At 40.2% G+C, this 15,864-nt stretch overlaps 1 protein-coding gene across 2 annotated transcripts in view; it reads right to left on the bottom strand.

Moving 5' to 3' along the window:
• The window catches only part of RASSF6 (Ras association domain family member 6), a 56,222-nt gene extending 40,730 nt beyond the window's left edge, over positions 1-15,492 (bottom strand). Inside the window, exons 1-2 of one of the 2 annotated variants that reach the window (XM_037063428.1) lie at positions 15,358-15,492; positions 3,656-3,754 (exon numbers count right to left, since the gene is read on the bottom strand). In XM_037063428.1, the coding sequence (XP_036919323.1) occupies positions 3,656-3,754; positions 15,358-15,419 (161 nt within the window). In that variant the 5' untranslated portion in view covers positions 15,420-15,492. The other variant, XM_037063429.1, reaches the window with a different exon arrangement.
• Between the last annotated feature and the right edge of the window lie 372 nt (positions 15,493-15,864).

Here is a 15,864-nt window from a genome sequence, read left to right as displayed (position 1 = left end):
TTTTATTCACAGGCTTTCCCATCTTCTCCATCATCTTACCTTGAACCTCATTTGCTTTCTGCTTCTCTTGCAGATCACTTAGTCCTTTTCCATCTTTTGCTTTTACTTTTTCTCTTCCCAAATGGCTGTCTCTCTGATCCTCCCAACAATGCCCATCTTGTTATCATGTCAATTTCTTATCCGTCTCTAGGACCTTCTGTCCCTTTTAGCTTCTTTTCACGTGGGGCCTACTTTCCCTGACCTTCACTGTCTGTCATCTGCACTTAATATTTCAAAAAATAAATTTCTCAGTTTTTCATTTCAATTTTATAACTCCTCAACTTCCCTCTTCCGCTCGTATCTCCATCAATGCTTCAGCTATCTTGACATCCTGAAGTGGTTTCATTCACTCAGTTACCCTGTATATCAAGGTGTTGTCATATTTATAAATGCTGGATATCTTCTGGACAGACCTCATACGCACACACATACACGCAAGGTCTGTCCAGAAAAAGTCCAGCCATTGTTAATATAATGAGAATGGTTTGCACAACATCGATGTAAACTGACAGTGAAGGAGAGTGGACTGGAATGTCCATGCATGAACAATGACACCTTCACTGTACTAGTCAGTGGGGGGTGTGAGCTGGTGAGTCAGCTGTTGAGTGAGCATGTGTATTGTGTGGCCATCACATTCAAAATGACTGAGGGAGTAGAGCAATGAACCTGCATCTAATTTTGCATTAAGCTTGAATATTCCTTCACAGGAACTATTCGCATGATTTAGAAGGCTACAGCTGTGGGCAACTGGTGATTGGCAGCTTTATCACAATAACATGCTCACTCATGCATCACATCTTCTGCAGAGTTTTTTGGTGAAACATCAAATCACCCAGCTGACTCAGCCCCTCTATAGCCCAGATTTGGTGCTCTGTGACTTCTGGTTTTTCCCAAAACTAAAGCCACCTTTGAAAGGGAAGAGATTTCAGACATTCAATGAGATTTAGGAAAAATACAATGGGGATGCTGATGGTATTAGAACTGTGTGAAGTCCCAAGGTGCCTACTTTGAAGGGGACTGAGGCATCATTGCCCTATGTGCAATATGTCTTGTATCTTCTTCAATAAATGTCTCTCTTTTTTATATTACATGGCTGGATATCTTCTGGATAAACCATACATATATAATCTGCTGTATTACCCGGTACATTACTGCTCTTCCTCTCTGTTCAGTCTCCACCATCATTTTGCTCACTTTTCAGCCAACATACTTCTTTATTGCCTTCTTGTTTTCTGTTTTTCCTACTTTATTTCATCCTTTTCTAATCTTGGATCTTGAATCGTCTCTGTTTACCTTTATTTCCTTGTTGATCTTATCATTCTGAACTCCTAATAATCTGCCCCAAACCTGCTCTTCCTATAGCCTTTATAATATCAGAAAATTTTAACTCTCTTCTTCTAGACAAAAACCCTTGGAACCATCCTTGGTTATTCTCTTCCTGTCACACCCTATGTGGAAATCTTAAGGAAATTCTATTGTCTCTTCCTTCATCATATATCCAGAATCTGACCCTTTTCCCTCCCTCCCTCCCTCCACTGCTGCCACCTGGGTCAAAGGCACTGTCACCTCTACCCTGAACTATCAGCTCCTCTACAGTTTCTCTGTTTCTATTCTTGTCTTTTCTTCAATCTGCTATTAACACCCAGACCGGCCCAATTACCCACGTACTCAGCATTCTTCAATGGTTTCACATGGTGTGAGTGGGAAACGTGGAGTCTCACGATGGCTTGAGACCCTCCCGCTCTGGCCCCATTACGTGTCTAACTTCATCTTCTACGATCCTCCCCACTGCACTTCTCCACACCTGCCTCCTCCTCCCTTACAGGCACGTGCCCACCTCAGGCCTGTGAACTTGCTCTCCCCTTTGCCTGGGTGCTCCCAGGCAGTTGCCCGCACAGCTTGCTCCTTCACCTCCTTTGGGTTTTTATTCTGTTACTTCCTCACTGAGGATTGCTCAGGCTATCTTATATAAAATATCAACCTGCCACTCCTCTCCCAGCACTCAGCGCGCCCTTTCTTGCTTTATTTTTATGTTTAATACCTTATAATACCTTTAATTGACTGTATAGCAGTCCTCTCTTATCTGTGGGGGATACATTCTAAGACCTCTAGTGGGTGCCTAAAACTGCAGACAGTACCAAACCCTATATATACTATGTTTTCCCTAGATATACATACCTATGATAAAGTTTAATTTATAAATTAGGCAATTTCATGGATGAAAGATTCTTTCTTACCATGGATTGTGGAAACCTCAGCATATTTTTTTTCCCATTCCTTAACGAGAACTTTCACCTTTACATTTGCAGGAAGCACTTTTGGCTTCTCTCTGGCATATCTGTCTGAATTTCCATCATCACTCATTTAGTGTTTGGGGGCCATTATTAAATAAAAGAAGGGCTACTCGAACACAAGTGCTGTAGTACCGTGACAGTGTACCTGGTAACTGAGATAGGTACTAAGTGACCAATGGGTGGGAAGCCTAGACAGCCTGGATATGCTGGACAAAAGGATGACTCATGTCTCAGGTAGGATGGAGTGGGATGGTGAGATTCCATTACACTACCCAGAATGATGCACAATTTAAAACTTATGAATTGCTTATTTGGGGAAGTTTTCATTTAATATTTTCAGACTGCAGCTAACCGAGACTGTGGAAAATAAAACTGTGGATAAAGGGGGGCTACTATATGCCTTTTTAGAAGGCACACCCATGATGGTAAAATCTTTGTTTGGTTCATTTCTGAATGCTCAGGATCAAAAAGAGTACCTGCCCACAGGAAGCAGTTAGTAAGTATCTGAGGAATGAAAAAGGGAATCCACTATCCTTTATGTTATGTCTTCTTCCTACTGCTTATACTTCATGCTATCTTCCTCCTGTGGCTTTAATGCCATTTTTAAGCATATTTGTTCCCTCTGCTTTCCTATTTCCCAGTTCTGCATCATTTACATTCACATCCCTCTCTCATGTATGTGGCTCGGTTTCTGTTTCTTGCAAGACATGGGTCAAGGTACCACTTGTTGTTGCTTAGCATGTAACCTTTTCCTTCCTTCGCTGCAGCCCCAGCTCAGTGAAGTTCAGTTCTCATCTTTTCTCTGATAATTTTTGCATCCCTACTCCATTATTACCAAAGCAACACAATATGCTATTTGCTGTGTATAAAAAAAAAGCCGTGGATGTTGGCCATATATTGCATAACCTAATGCTTAGAGAGAAATGGTCAAAATCAAGTGTGTCCTGAGGCCAGAGGAGAGAGAGGAGAGGACAGGAAACCCTGTGTGGGCTACTCGGCTAACTCTTTGGATAAGTCACTTATGTGTAGCCTTAGATCCTCTGTTCAATGCTGTTCCTGAGAACTATACCAACTACTATAGCATAAATTTAGCCTTTAGTAAAATTAAACCACATTTATAAAATATGAGTGATTTTCTATGAAAGGCTATGGTTTAGCAGTCTTTAGGAACATGTTTATTCAACTTCTTATTTAATTTCTCAACTGGTAATTCATATTTTTAATGTTGTGGGTCATATATCATGCTTAGAATAGCATATTGCTGGGGTATAATCTACACATGACTGCGACTAGGATAACATATAAGACAGGTGTATAGTTACCCGGTAAGGAATGTCCTCTCATTGACGAAGATCCAAGAAGAGCACTGGTGAGCCGTCATCGTCATCTTCTCCCCCTTTCTGAGATCATCTAAGGATACCCTAAAACATTAGAATAATGTTAGCGGTATGTCCTTCTGATGCATTCATTAATCAGTTTCTGACTAAGTTTCTGACTTAAACTGAATTTTTTTTGTCGTGTGCCTGGTGTGTAGAGATATCTGAGTGGCGTGTTTAAGCAGTGTTTCACATATGGGCATGAGGGTTCAGTTGGGGAAGGAAGGGAAGGGAAAAGAAGATACTTTTTAGCATTTGCCTGCTACGGATCTCAGACTGGGTAGGTGAGCCAATCTATAGACCTTCTCTCATTTGGCCCTCAGACCACCCCTGCCAGGTGTGGATACATTGCCTCCATTTCAAACACTTAGTAAGTGGGACAGGTGGTTTGAAGCAAGGCCTGAGTGTTGGCAAGGCCTGTACTTTTTCCCAGTTCACCAATGGTGTTTTCGCAGTTTGGAAAAGGTAGTAGAGATGAAAAATTTTGATTTTCTATAAATCAGTCCATGCTAAGATTCTTTTCAAGGATTTTTCTATGTCTGAGGGAATTACTATTGAGGACAAATGAGATGTTCTCCAAAATCTTCAATTATAAGAAGATAAACCTGGAGTTCAGAGTTTTAACTACAACTCACTATGAGTGAGTTTCTAAATGGCATCCTCCAAACCTATTTTTCACAATTGTTCATAAGATAATTTATTTTGGGAACCAGTAATAATGTTTTTTTTTTCTGTCTTCCCACCCACCTTTCCCAGTCCCAATCCATTTAAGTTTTAAGATGCTTAGGTGTTTTCCTCTGTTCTTACTACTCAACCTGTGCTTTTGAGAAAAATCAGTTTTTTCTCTTTGATATCACCTTCTACTTTAAACTGAATATTATATTCTTCCGATAATTTAGGGAAAATAGTAGTGAAGGAAGAGGAACATAGAATTTAATTTCAACAGCCTCTAATGAGAGATGGCAAAGAGGACATATGAAAAAATTATGCACAACTTGAAGAACAGCCTCCCCACGGGGAATCAACCTGAGAGATCGACCCATGTGGGGTAAAGAGAGAGAGAGAGAGAAAGGCGGACAGGGTGGAACACTATTTCTATGAAAGTGCAATACACACCACAATGTTGGCCCATTACAAATGCTAATGGTTTGCACATTTTTTAGAAAAATCCTGCATCAGAGTTATGCTGATAATCACTTTACAGCTGATGGCTGCATTAGTTACACTCCTAGTAGTGAGCACACCCAGCACGTCCAAATGCGGCATTACTCCTAGTGTACAGAATCTTATTTCTGAAGTTTTAGTATTCGCCTTGGAATACACCCTAAGGATTTCTTTTTCAATTTATCCACAGTTTGGATATGACCAGGTTTTAGTGATTTAAGTCATCCTCCTGCCCCATCTCTTTATAAATGGAAAGGTGTGGGAGTGTTTGAAGCTGCCGCACAGCTTATATTTTATTGAGAAGAATAAAGGTAAAACGTGAGAAGCCACACGAAGAATTTGCCCAGCTGAAATGATGCTTATGAAAGCTTGCCGGTTATATTTTATAGTAAAATCTCCAAAAATTTATTTAAAAATATTAGATGTCTGACTGTTATTATATCTTAAAATAAAATTTCTGGAGACTTGTGGGAAAAACTCTATTCAGTTTCAAGCTGCTGCTTACTTAGCAGCTCATTGTTATTTTTTCTAAGAAGACATTAAATCCCAAAGTCTTCTATGATTCAAAGAGAGGCATTTTGCAATCACTGAACTGTTTGTGGAATCAGGGGAATGTAAGCAGCTATAGTGGAGGGGAGCTCCTAAGGCAATGTTTGGAGGTGTGAAGAAAGGAGAAAACTGTACTAGGTAAGTTGAAAAACTACAAAATAAGGGACCTGAGCCAAGGAAGGATGTGCCAGTTTGGTAAGTCTGTTTGTGGAGTATTTCTAGAAAGAACTTTCTCCTGTGAGATTCTTTGCAAGGAAACATATTCATTCCATCATAGAAATTCAATCCAGACTGGCTGAACTCTGCCCATTCCCACAAACACAATCTTATGTTTTCAGGCAGCCAAAGTCAAGCTCAGACTCGCGGGGTTGAATAGCGTGATGTAACATCCTTGAAGTCTCTTTCAGGCTCTGAAACTGTGGTCAGACACGAATGATAACCTCCTTTAGGTCTTCATGTAAATGACCTTAAGGTATAACCAGAGATTTTAAGTATAGTAATTTCTAGTTATTCCATCTTGCAGGAATGGAATATTTAATTACCACTGCTTCAAGCCTGTAGAATCACAAGGGATATAACCAGAATAAAAAGGTAGGCTGGAGAGAAAAGATCATTTAAAAAAATTTAAAACAAAAGTAGGGAGGAATTTTCTTCTTCCCCTTCTAAATCAGATAATTTCAGTTGGGGTAGGGTGTGTGGAAAATACGTCTTCTTTTTTCTCCAGAATGGCAATACTAAATAAAATAAAATAAAGTAAAAAACAAAACAAACAGAAGAATGGAGGGAAAACAGCTATTCTCACAAAATTCCTGATGCATATTTTTTCTTGTAGCACACTGTTACAATCTATAATCTATACTAGAAAGTATGAGTATATCTCAGCAGGCACATTGTAAAGTCTCTGACCTAAGTAGTCTCTAAACTAAACTAGTTTTCCTTATGATTTTACCTTTGTTATTTAACATCTCCTTGTTTACAAACCTCCCTGGGAACTCATTCTTAAGCAAATACTGCCTAAACCCCTAAATCTGACATTTAGGCTTTCTGCAATTCCACCCAAACCTACCTTTTCAAAGTTAAAGTTGAAGCTTTTTTTAATATCAGGCCTTCTAGTCCAAAGGAATCTCAAACCACCAAGCCTTCTCACCAGTTCCTTTGCACAAGAAGGCTCTCATCACTGCAAATCCAGATTTCTGCTTCCTTCTAGTCCCTGCTCAAATGGGACTTTATCTAATCTCCTAGGGCCCTACCTACCTACCTACCTACACTGCTGTGATGCCATGTTCTGCATTCCGCCTTGCATTGTTTTTATTGATTTATGTCTTTTCTACTCATATCCTCTTGCTCAGAGAATGTGTTTCTCTAGTTGGGAATGCCATCCTCTTTGATAACACATCATTTGGAGGAAGAGGGTCTCATGGAGAGTACTAAAGCCAGAGGGTCAGAGGCTAGTAAAGTAGGCAAATTGACTTTGTAAGACAGAAGCTACCTAGCATTTTAGGCTGCCTCCCACACATCCACAACATGCTTTGTGAGCCCCAGTAATCTCAGTCACTCATTCACGATATTTAGTTTGGGTTATTTCGTTACACAGCCCTTGCTCTTGTTTCTAAAACCTCACTTTTGTACCAAGGTTGGTCATTCTAATCACCCACGAAAAAGTTATTGATGCACCCTAGTAAGATTTCCCGGGGTTATCTTGCTGCCCAAACGCTGCCTTCTCCCTCCTGAATCCAGGCTCTTTATCATCTATCCCTTAAGTTACCCTTCCTTGCACCTCTCCTCTTCCATTCCAACAGTTCATTTTTTCTCATTATTTTCTCTGTCTCTTTGCAGCATTTGACAAGGTTGATTGTTGCCTTCTTTGGAAACACTTCTCTCCTTAAGGCTTTTTAAAGCAGTCACAGCCACCTTGCCTTATTTTCGTGCTGTCTCATGGCCTTCTCCACCTACTTCTCCTCTAACAACCACAAAGTGCTGGCTGGTTCTGCCCCGGGCCATCCTCTCATCTCCACGTTCTTCTGGGCAGTCTAATCCCTCCTCAGCCCAGCCTCTCTGCTTAGCTCCAGACTCATGTCACTACAGCTTAACCTCTCTGGATGTCTAAAGGCCATCTCAATGTCGACTCGGCCAGAACAGGACCACTGGCTTTCTCCCATGCTCCAGAATCCCCATCGCCACAATTCTTCCCTATCTGTCCGATTACTCATCAAAACTAAGACTCGTTCTCATTCTTCTTCTTTCATCATAACCAGATTCCAATTCAGAAGTAAGGTCTATGGATTGTACCTTCATATGTAACTTGGTCTCAAAAGTTTCTATTTCCAAAGGCAGCACTTTGAGTCAAGCCACCATCATCTTTTTCCTGAATTATTCCATCAGCCTCCTGCTGGTCTCCCTGCATCCACATTGTGACCGGTATTCCATTCTCCCACACAGCATCCGGCACGATAATTTTAAAGATCGAACCAGACTTCGTCATGATTAAAACCTTGCAAAGACTTCCAAGAATGAACTAGAATAAAATATAACCTCTTTGCAATGACTCACAAGGTCCTGCCAATCTCTTCAGCATTCACTCAATTTTGGTTATGTTGGCCTTCTTTCTGGTTCTCAATCACCTCCTAAGCTAATTCCTGTTTCGGGGATTTAAACTTGCTGCTCCTCCTGGTGGGAGCTCCTGCTCCCGATGTCACATGACTGCTTTTTCCCATCCTACAGGTCTCAGCCCACTTGTCTCTTCTCTCAGAGGCTTTCTCTATGCAAGTCTCCACCACACTTACATTATTTTCATCTAGTTACACAACAGTATCTGAAATGAGCTTATTTACTTACATTGTCCATCTTCCCTAACTACAACATTAATTTCTTACAATAAGGGCTTTTAAAAATTTACATGTGTACCTCCAGCTATTAGAATTTTGCCCGGAACATGGAAAGAATTCCATTAATATTTGTTGAGTGACTGACTAAATGTAAAGTTGCAGATATGGCCCAAAGGATTAAGAATTATTGATAAAACCATCCTAGACCTCAGTTAAAAACATTTTCTAGCTGAGACTAGAAGCTGGAGATATTCTGAACTGAAGAACTACAGATGGATGCTTCTTGCAATCACAAGGGGCAAACTGACAGTGATGGGCTCCAGAATCACTGCAGCAGCTTCCTGATTGGCTTCCTATTTGTATTCATAAAATAGCTAAGGTACCATCAAAGATGGCAAATAACAGCTCTGTAAACTCATGGCCTGTGCTGAGGCCAAGCAGGAGATTTCAGATGGGATTAAAGGATTTCAAAAGCTCTTAACATTATTCTCTGACCTCAGGAAGAAAGATAATTGAATGGAATGTAGGGAAGAAAATAAAAACAATATAAATTTTTTGTTCATAAGCTGCAAATGCTAATTGAATAGGAAGGAATATTAACCATGTATGAATCTACAAACAGGCTAGGCAAAATATTCAAACAGTCTAAATACCTGATACGTAAAAATGTAATTTGGTAAAAGTCTCATTTTACTGTTAGTTGTTGAAATAATAAATGGATCTATGAATTCAAATAGTTTTCCCTCTCCATTCCCATTAACCATGATTCATAGCAAAGTAAAAGCTGGTTGGGCCCCTGTGAATACCTTTTAAACTATAAGGACTCAGTAGATTTATGCGCCTGAGTTAGTTTCCTCTAAAGACTTAAGAGGAGGAGAATGGAGGTCAGGATTAGTGAGATGGAGAGGTTTATGAAAACAGAAAAAATTATAGATATAGACACCTAGAGTTCTTACTTTGGATGTGCACAATTAATTTGAGAGGGCACAATAATCTATGACTTGAAGAAGAAGGCAGTTGTCCAAATCGATGTACTTTACTGGGAGGCCCCCTCTTTAGTCCTGAGGCCAGAGCTTTTTGATTAGATTGTGTATGAAATAAGATGGTTTAACAATTGTGGTTACTTATTTTTCATTTTGTCTAGACAGAATGAAACTCAAGAGATAGTAATTAGGAGGGTTAGCAATTCAGTTTTAGAGAAATAAACAGTCCTGACAGTACTAGGTAGTATAGGTTCACATAAGTCTAGGTGGCTCTGCAGGGAAGGAAAGAGGCTAGGCAGGTAGAATGGATCTGAGCAGGCAGAATGGGAGCGCTGAGTGTGTGGGCAGCAGAGACCTGAGAGCATCAGACACATCCGAGGTTGCCTCCCCCTGCTCTGTATGCTGCTCTCATGTGGGCTTGCCCTCACTGGCCAGTTACTAGAGGAAGCCAGAGGATGGATGGGGAATCCATGCTGCAATGAACTCAAATGGGCCAGCCAATTAAAATACCTTCCTGTGCCCAAAACATGGAGTAATGAAATGGTTACTTGTTTAATTAAAAAGTGGAAGATTTGGTTCGCTCCTTTGTATAGTCAACAACTATTTCATGAGTTCCGCCTCTGGCTCCACTGCCATGCCAACCACAGGAAGTGTGGCCTGTACCTCTGTCCACAGCACCTTATCCCTGAGGCCAATGGGTGCGTGCAGCGTCAGGGTGGCCATCATTTTACAATGAACTAAAAAAAGTACAGACGCTAAATTCCCTAGGTTCCCCAGTAAAGAGAATCTCTGCTGCCACTCAACTTTCACAGGAAAATACCTGCACATTTCTAATTACTTACTGCTTTTTGTTTTCAAGTAGCACATTTTATTTTACTTAATTTGACTATTTTTCCTTCAGAACAGGATCATTTCCTATTTCTGTTTTGTAAGCCTAGAGTGAATGTAGATATCCAAGTATATATATATATATATCCAAAACACATGCAAAATAATGAATATATTCAACATATGGGGAGGCATATTAAAATATTAACAGTAAAATCGAGAGCTATGAAATTAACTTATAATTATTGTTTTTTATTTCATAGGTACTACTGAACAGGTTTTGGCTTGAAGAAGCAATGGAAAGTTACAAATATGTATTCTGATCCAAAATAAAGCTTTAAAGAAAATAAAGTTTTCTCTAAGCTCTGACCTGGAATCTTGAAGTTGAGAAGAAAGAATCTATATACCAATTATCTCATTTCAAGGAAATTAGAAAAAAAACTGTAATTCTATTTATTATCCAAAAGAGTCAAGAGACATGTGGTTTTGGGGAAACATTTGGCTCCACTATTTTTCCTAAAGAATGTGTCTCATTTGCAGAGATGGTAAAAGTTAAGAGTTGGAGTACATAAACTATCATTTTATTAAGTGATATTAATTGCAGTCAGGAAACGCTTGTTTTGAGACAAAAAAATAAACAAGAATATGTCATAGTGCCTGAATTTAAGATAGGACTAAACAGGATGTGGCTCAAACAATAATCAGACTTCTACATGAGCGTGCCGTTGCTCTCAGTTCAGGCAGATCAAATTTGAAAAGCAAGACTTCAATATTCCATTGCATATTTACACATTGCTAAGGCCATGTGCTTTGTTCTCCCCAGTGTGCCCTCGGGGAAGTGAGGGAAGCAAGAGTAGTGGAAGAAGCAAACTAGCTGTAGTAAGCCTCAAAGCATCTCACCTGCACACAGTCTAGAAGGGAGCTGCTCAGCCTGCCAGTGCATCTTCTGGAACTGCCGCTGTGGTATAGCTCAAGGATTTTTTACTTTATCTAACTTTCCAAGAGAAGATTCTAAGGTTGACTTGACAGGCATCCTGATTCATCTCTCCTGTTCATATGCTGTCTGCAAAAGAACTGGAGTCTTCTCTTGAGCTCCAATTGCTAGGCTCTGCGATGATGACGAATTAGAAGTTGTCCTTCAGCCATTTCAGCTACTAAAATGACACCCTCATCACTTAAAAAGAAGACACTTTGATGTTCGGCTACTGGAAGCAGTAATACCAGTTAGGTACTTGAGATGATGTTATGAAGTGATGAAATCACTGTATTTGATAGCTTTGAAAGGCATACCACTAATTTTTGTAACAGAGCCTAACCCTCTCTAACCCTAGACATTCCTGCAAAGAGAGAATATTCAGAAGCTGTTCTTTCTTAGGGGTTGTATTTTTTCAATTGACCCATACTTGAATATTTTTTTAAAATCTAAAGTTTTATATGAAGCCCAGGTAGCTCTAACAACTCCAAATTCTCAGTCTGCATGGTGTAAGCAATTAGTCTGTACAAGCAAATTGAATGTTGGCATTATATTTCAATTTAAATTAAAAGTATTGTATGCTTCTTATTTTAGGAAGTTAAAACAAATATTAGGAAGTTAAAGATAGATGTAATTCTATCTTTAAATTACATTTTAAAGAGACACGCCATATACATGTGCTGTCTTGAATGTATGTCAAAGGTTAATTTTTTCTTGATCACTGTTGGTTATTTCTCTCTCTCCCTCTCCCAAAACATTTAATAGTTTATCATAAAATGTCATATGCTTTAGAATAGTGAAAAAACATATTAAAACTGCGTACTAAAACAGACTTTAGGAAGACTTACCCCCATTTATGTGTTTCTTTTATAAGATTTTAGCTAAACCACACTAGATGCAATCAGGCTCCAGAAGACCATACTGTAGTAAAATTCAGTTTGGTTGGGTTTAGAATTCTATCCACAATTTTCCAGTCAATGTACAATGAAAAGTACATTGGAGAATTTTAATTCTGCAATTAAGAAAATTGTGTCTACTGAGAGATGAATGGATAAAGATGTGGCATATACAAGAGTGGAAGAAGTAGGTTTACAGTTGTGAGTGTGTGAAGCAGAGTTTGCTGTTGTTTCATAACCTGCATGTCTTTTTCCACAAGAAGAATTGTAAGCCTACTTTTGCCTACCCCTGTAAATACAATGGAATATTACACAGCAGTAAAAAAGAATGAAATCGTGCCATTTATGACACATGAATAGATCTAGAGGATATTATGCTAAGTGAAATAAGTTAGGCATAGAAAGATAAATACTGTGTGATTTCATTTATATGTGGAATTTAAAATGTAACAAAACAAAAACAGACTCATAAAAACAGAGACCAAAGGGATAGTTACCAGGATGGAGTGTGGGGAAATCGGTGAAAAGGGGAAGGGGAATATAGTCCATAATACTGTGATAAGTTACATGGTGACAGATGGTGAATGGAATTAGTGGGGTGATCACATGGTAATACGGCAGGGTACAGCCAAGTGGGGGGGGGGCGCCCAAATGGTAACGGGGTCCAGAACTCAGGGTGTCCAGGAAATATTAGAAAAAAAAGTATATAAGATGTCCTTACCCCCACAAATCTGAGCTAGGGGATGGGATACATGGAGCAGGGCCATTGACAGTTGTTTTGAATAGCAACAGTTTTGCAGATAACCTCTAGAATGGTCATTTAACATATCTATAACCTTTAACTGGTTTCATCGATAGGTTAAATAGCTGTGGCGAAGCTTGGAGCCAGGGGGATGGGAGTGACTTCAATCCCAGAGGCTACTGGGAGGCAACTCCTTCTGGTTACAGCGCCTATGTGAGAGCTTGGAGATGATTGGCTCCACAACATGGGGCCACACCTACCTGGACTTACTATGGCAACCCAGTAAAACTGGAAGAATACAGGAATGCTGGCAGGTATAACTAATTGTGGGAGGAGTCAGAAATGGGGCTGCAGAGGAAGATTGGCGCTGGGATTTAAACCCAGGCACAGAAGCCATTGGGGGCTTTTTGGGACCACATGGTTTTGGTGGAAGTTGGGACTGTGCGGCTTTAGGGTGCTCCCTTTTTGCCACGTGGTTTAGGAAGCAGGAGAGACTTTGCCTGGAAGAAAAGGGGTGAAAGGACTCTTGCTAGTGGACCATGAGAAGGTGCCATATGGTTTTGGATTAACTGGAGAACACTGCGGCGACACAGCTAATGGTGCTGGAGCCGAGGCCTGAACCATGGACATCTGCTTCTTTTCCTGAGATATGGTACCCCGGACTGGGCAGAGGGGAGAAGGAAGAAGGACTGTGTGTTTGTGGGTATTCTAAGGACTTTAGCCTTTTTAATGAAGACATTAAGTCATTACTCTAAGTCTGTATAACTTTTTAAATGAATAATCCCTTTCCTTTTCACCAGTCTCTGGTATTGAAAGATGTCTTTTCCTGGCCGCGGGCAAGGCAAACCTAGTAGTTGTGGGGTGGAACCCCTGGGGCACAAGGGTGGGTCCATTTGGTAACAGTACATCATTCGAGACCCCCCGTCTGTTCTGTAACAGTAAGGAATGAAAATGTTCAATCACTATATTTCACACTTGAAACTAATATAACCAATATAAGATTGTATGCCAACTATTCTTAAATAAAAAATAAATTTAAGAAAGCCAGGTAGTATTGGCACTCAAAAAAAATGATGATATTAAACTAGGATTAACTGCAAACCACTTACATGTTTTATACTGATAAAATAAAAAGATAAAATTTCATCAGTGAAAATACCTTGCTAGTCACAGCTACTATATTTGTCCCTTCCTCAAAGTTATCAACACTAATAAAACAACATTAACAAGAGTGCCCTTTAAAAAAATTTCATAAAATAAGGTCACTTGCATATAATTTAAGAGGCAAAGACCAACAAAAACAGGTATCTCTCTTTTACATTTCTTGACTATCGACACAAATGGAGGTCTGCCTCACTTCAATACAAACAGTACAATGATGTGCTACAATGTAGGACATCGACTCTGTGGTCTAAGTTTCCCCAGTTACTCAAGAGGCAATATGTCTTACAAAACTCATACATCATGGGTTCCACAATATGGGATTGTGCGTAACTCTCCTATCAAAATTGTCTTTCATATTTGGAATAAGATATGGATGAATATAAATATGACTTTTCCAAAGTAAAAGTGATTGACTAACAAATAAATTTGAATTTGCCACTACCCTATTTGAAAAATGGCAAGAAGTCAGGATTTCATTGCTACTAAGAAAGGTAATACCTTTCCCACTTGCCATCTGCTCCCATGTCTTGGATCCGCTCTCTGGAAACCTGTTCAGCTCCAGTGCCTCCACAATGTCTACAGTCTCCCCAGCTCAGCTCCTGCTTCCTGATCTGGCTCCTTTGGCAGAATAGCTTATTTCGTCGTGCTAATAGGAGGTACCATTTATAGGACACTTGCTAAGTATTTAATACCCATCTAAGCTCTACTGGCAGGTCCTGTTAGGATGCTCATTTTTATAGATAACCAACTGAGGCATGGATAAGTTAAGTAACTTGCTAAGGGACAAAAAGCTAAGTGGCAAAGCCAGGATTTGAACCTATGGCTTTCCTGCCTCTGAGTTTTATCCTTAACTCACAGACTCCCGTTTAATCAGTTAGGATTATTCTTTCATTGTTTTATCTGGTCTTTTTATCACAAATCTTTTTCTTTTTCTTTCTTATTCTTTTTTTTTTTGGTGGGGGAGACATCTCTGTAGCTTTGTGGAAACAAACGAAAGTTTAGCTGAACCCTCGATTAAAAAGACCTTCCTTGCCTGCTGATTAAATACAATATTGTAACCCTAAGAACACTCAGAGTAAGTAGGCTAGTATCTCTGGAGAGTAAGTGCACTTCCAAGTCAAGTGCTCACTGAAATATTTCCCTGGAGAAAAGGGAGGAGGGGCTCATTGACCACACTAACCTCCCCCACCTTCCCCACTCCCTCCCTCCTTTTCCTGCTCCTCCCCTCCATACCTTGGTCAGGAAAGGGCATTCTGAAAAAATCAAAAGGAAAAGTAATGCCTGGGTTTCAGGCTGCTCTGATGCCTTCAACCGGGCTGCCTACGGGTTCTGCTTTTCCCTACCCCCACTTTCACCTGTTATTCGCAGTGTGAGCAGAAGGGGCCTTTTTACCTTAGTTGTTGGGCTGAACTTGCTTCGGAGACTGTGCTCCCCTGCTGGGTCACGAACTGTCGAAAATCAGCGCTCTCTCACCTGTTCTGGAGGTCTGTGCCAAGAGCAGGAGGAGGGGCGAGCGTGGCTTACCTGAGCACCGCTGGGGTTCTGGCTCCTGGCAGGCGGTCCTCCTCCGCACTCAACAAGGTCATCAAGCCCAAGAAGCTGTTAATTATTACTTTTTTTCACCACCTCAGGGAACTGTCAGAAACCTGAGCCACTCCCTGTGCCTCAGAGCATGTTGGGAGTGTTTACTTTTTTTTCCCTAGGATCAGCTGATAGGAACACTCCTTTGCTCCTTGTCACACATTTTGAGAAGTGAATGGACGTTCTGATTAACACTTTAACCACTGAATTGGACTGATTCTAATATATCTATTCTCTACCCAGATTATAGAAAAAAAGCCCATATAAAAATGACCCCAACTAGGACTTAATGCCATTATTCAGCTTTCTTTTTTAAATGTTCTCTTTCAGTTAGACATTTCATACTTGTTTTGGCTACCTCCAGCACCCACCGCACCTTTTCACCCAGAGCAGTGCTTCTCCCACCTCTGCGTGCACCAGAAACCCCAAGGGAACTTGCTGACCCCTAGT

This window comes from Sturnira hondurensis, unplaced genomic scaffold (genome assembly GCF_014824575.4).
Source record: "Sturnira hondurensis isolate 20B ecotype Veracruz unplaced genomic scaffold, ASM1482457v3 Scaffold0014584, whole genome shotgun sequence".
In the NCBI taxonomy this organism is placed as follows: Eukaryota; Metazoa; Chordata; class Mammalia; order Chiroptera; family Phyllostomidae; genus Sturnira; species Sturnira hondurensis.
The sequence above is the reverse complement of the archived record's forward strand: the minus strand, read 5'-3'. Positions and strand labels throughout refer to the sequence as shown.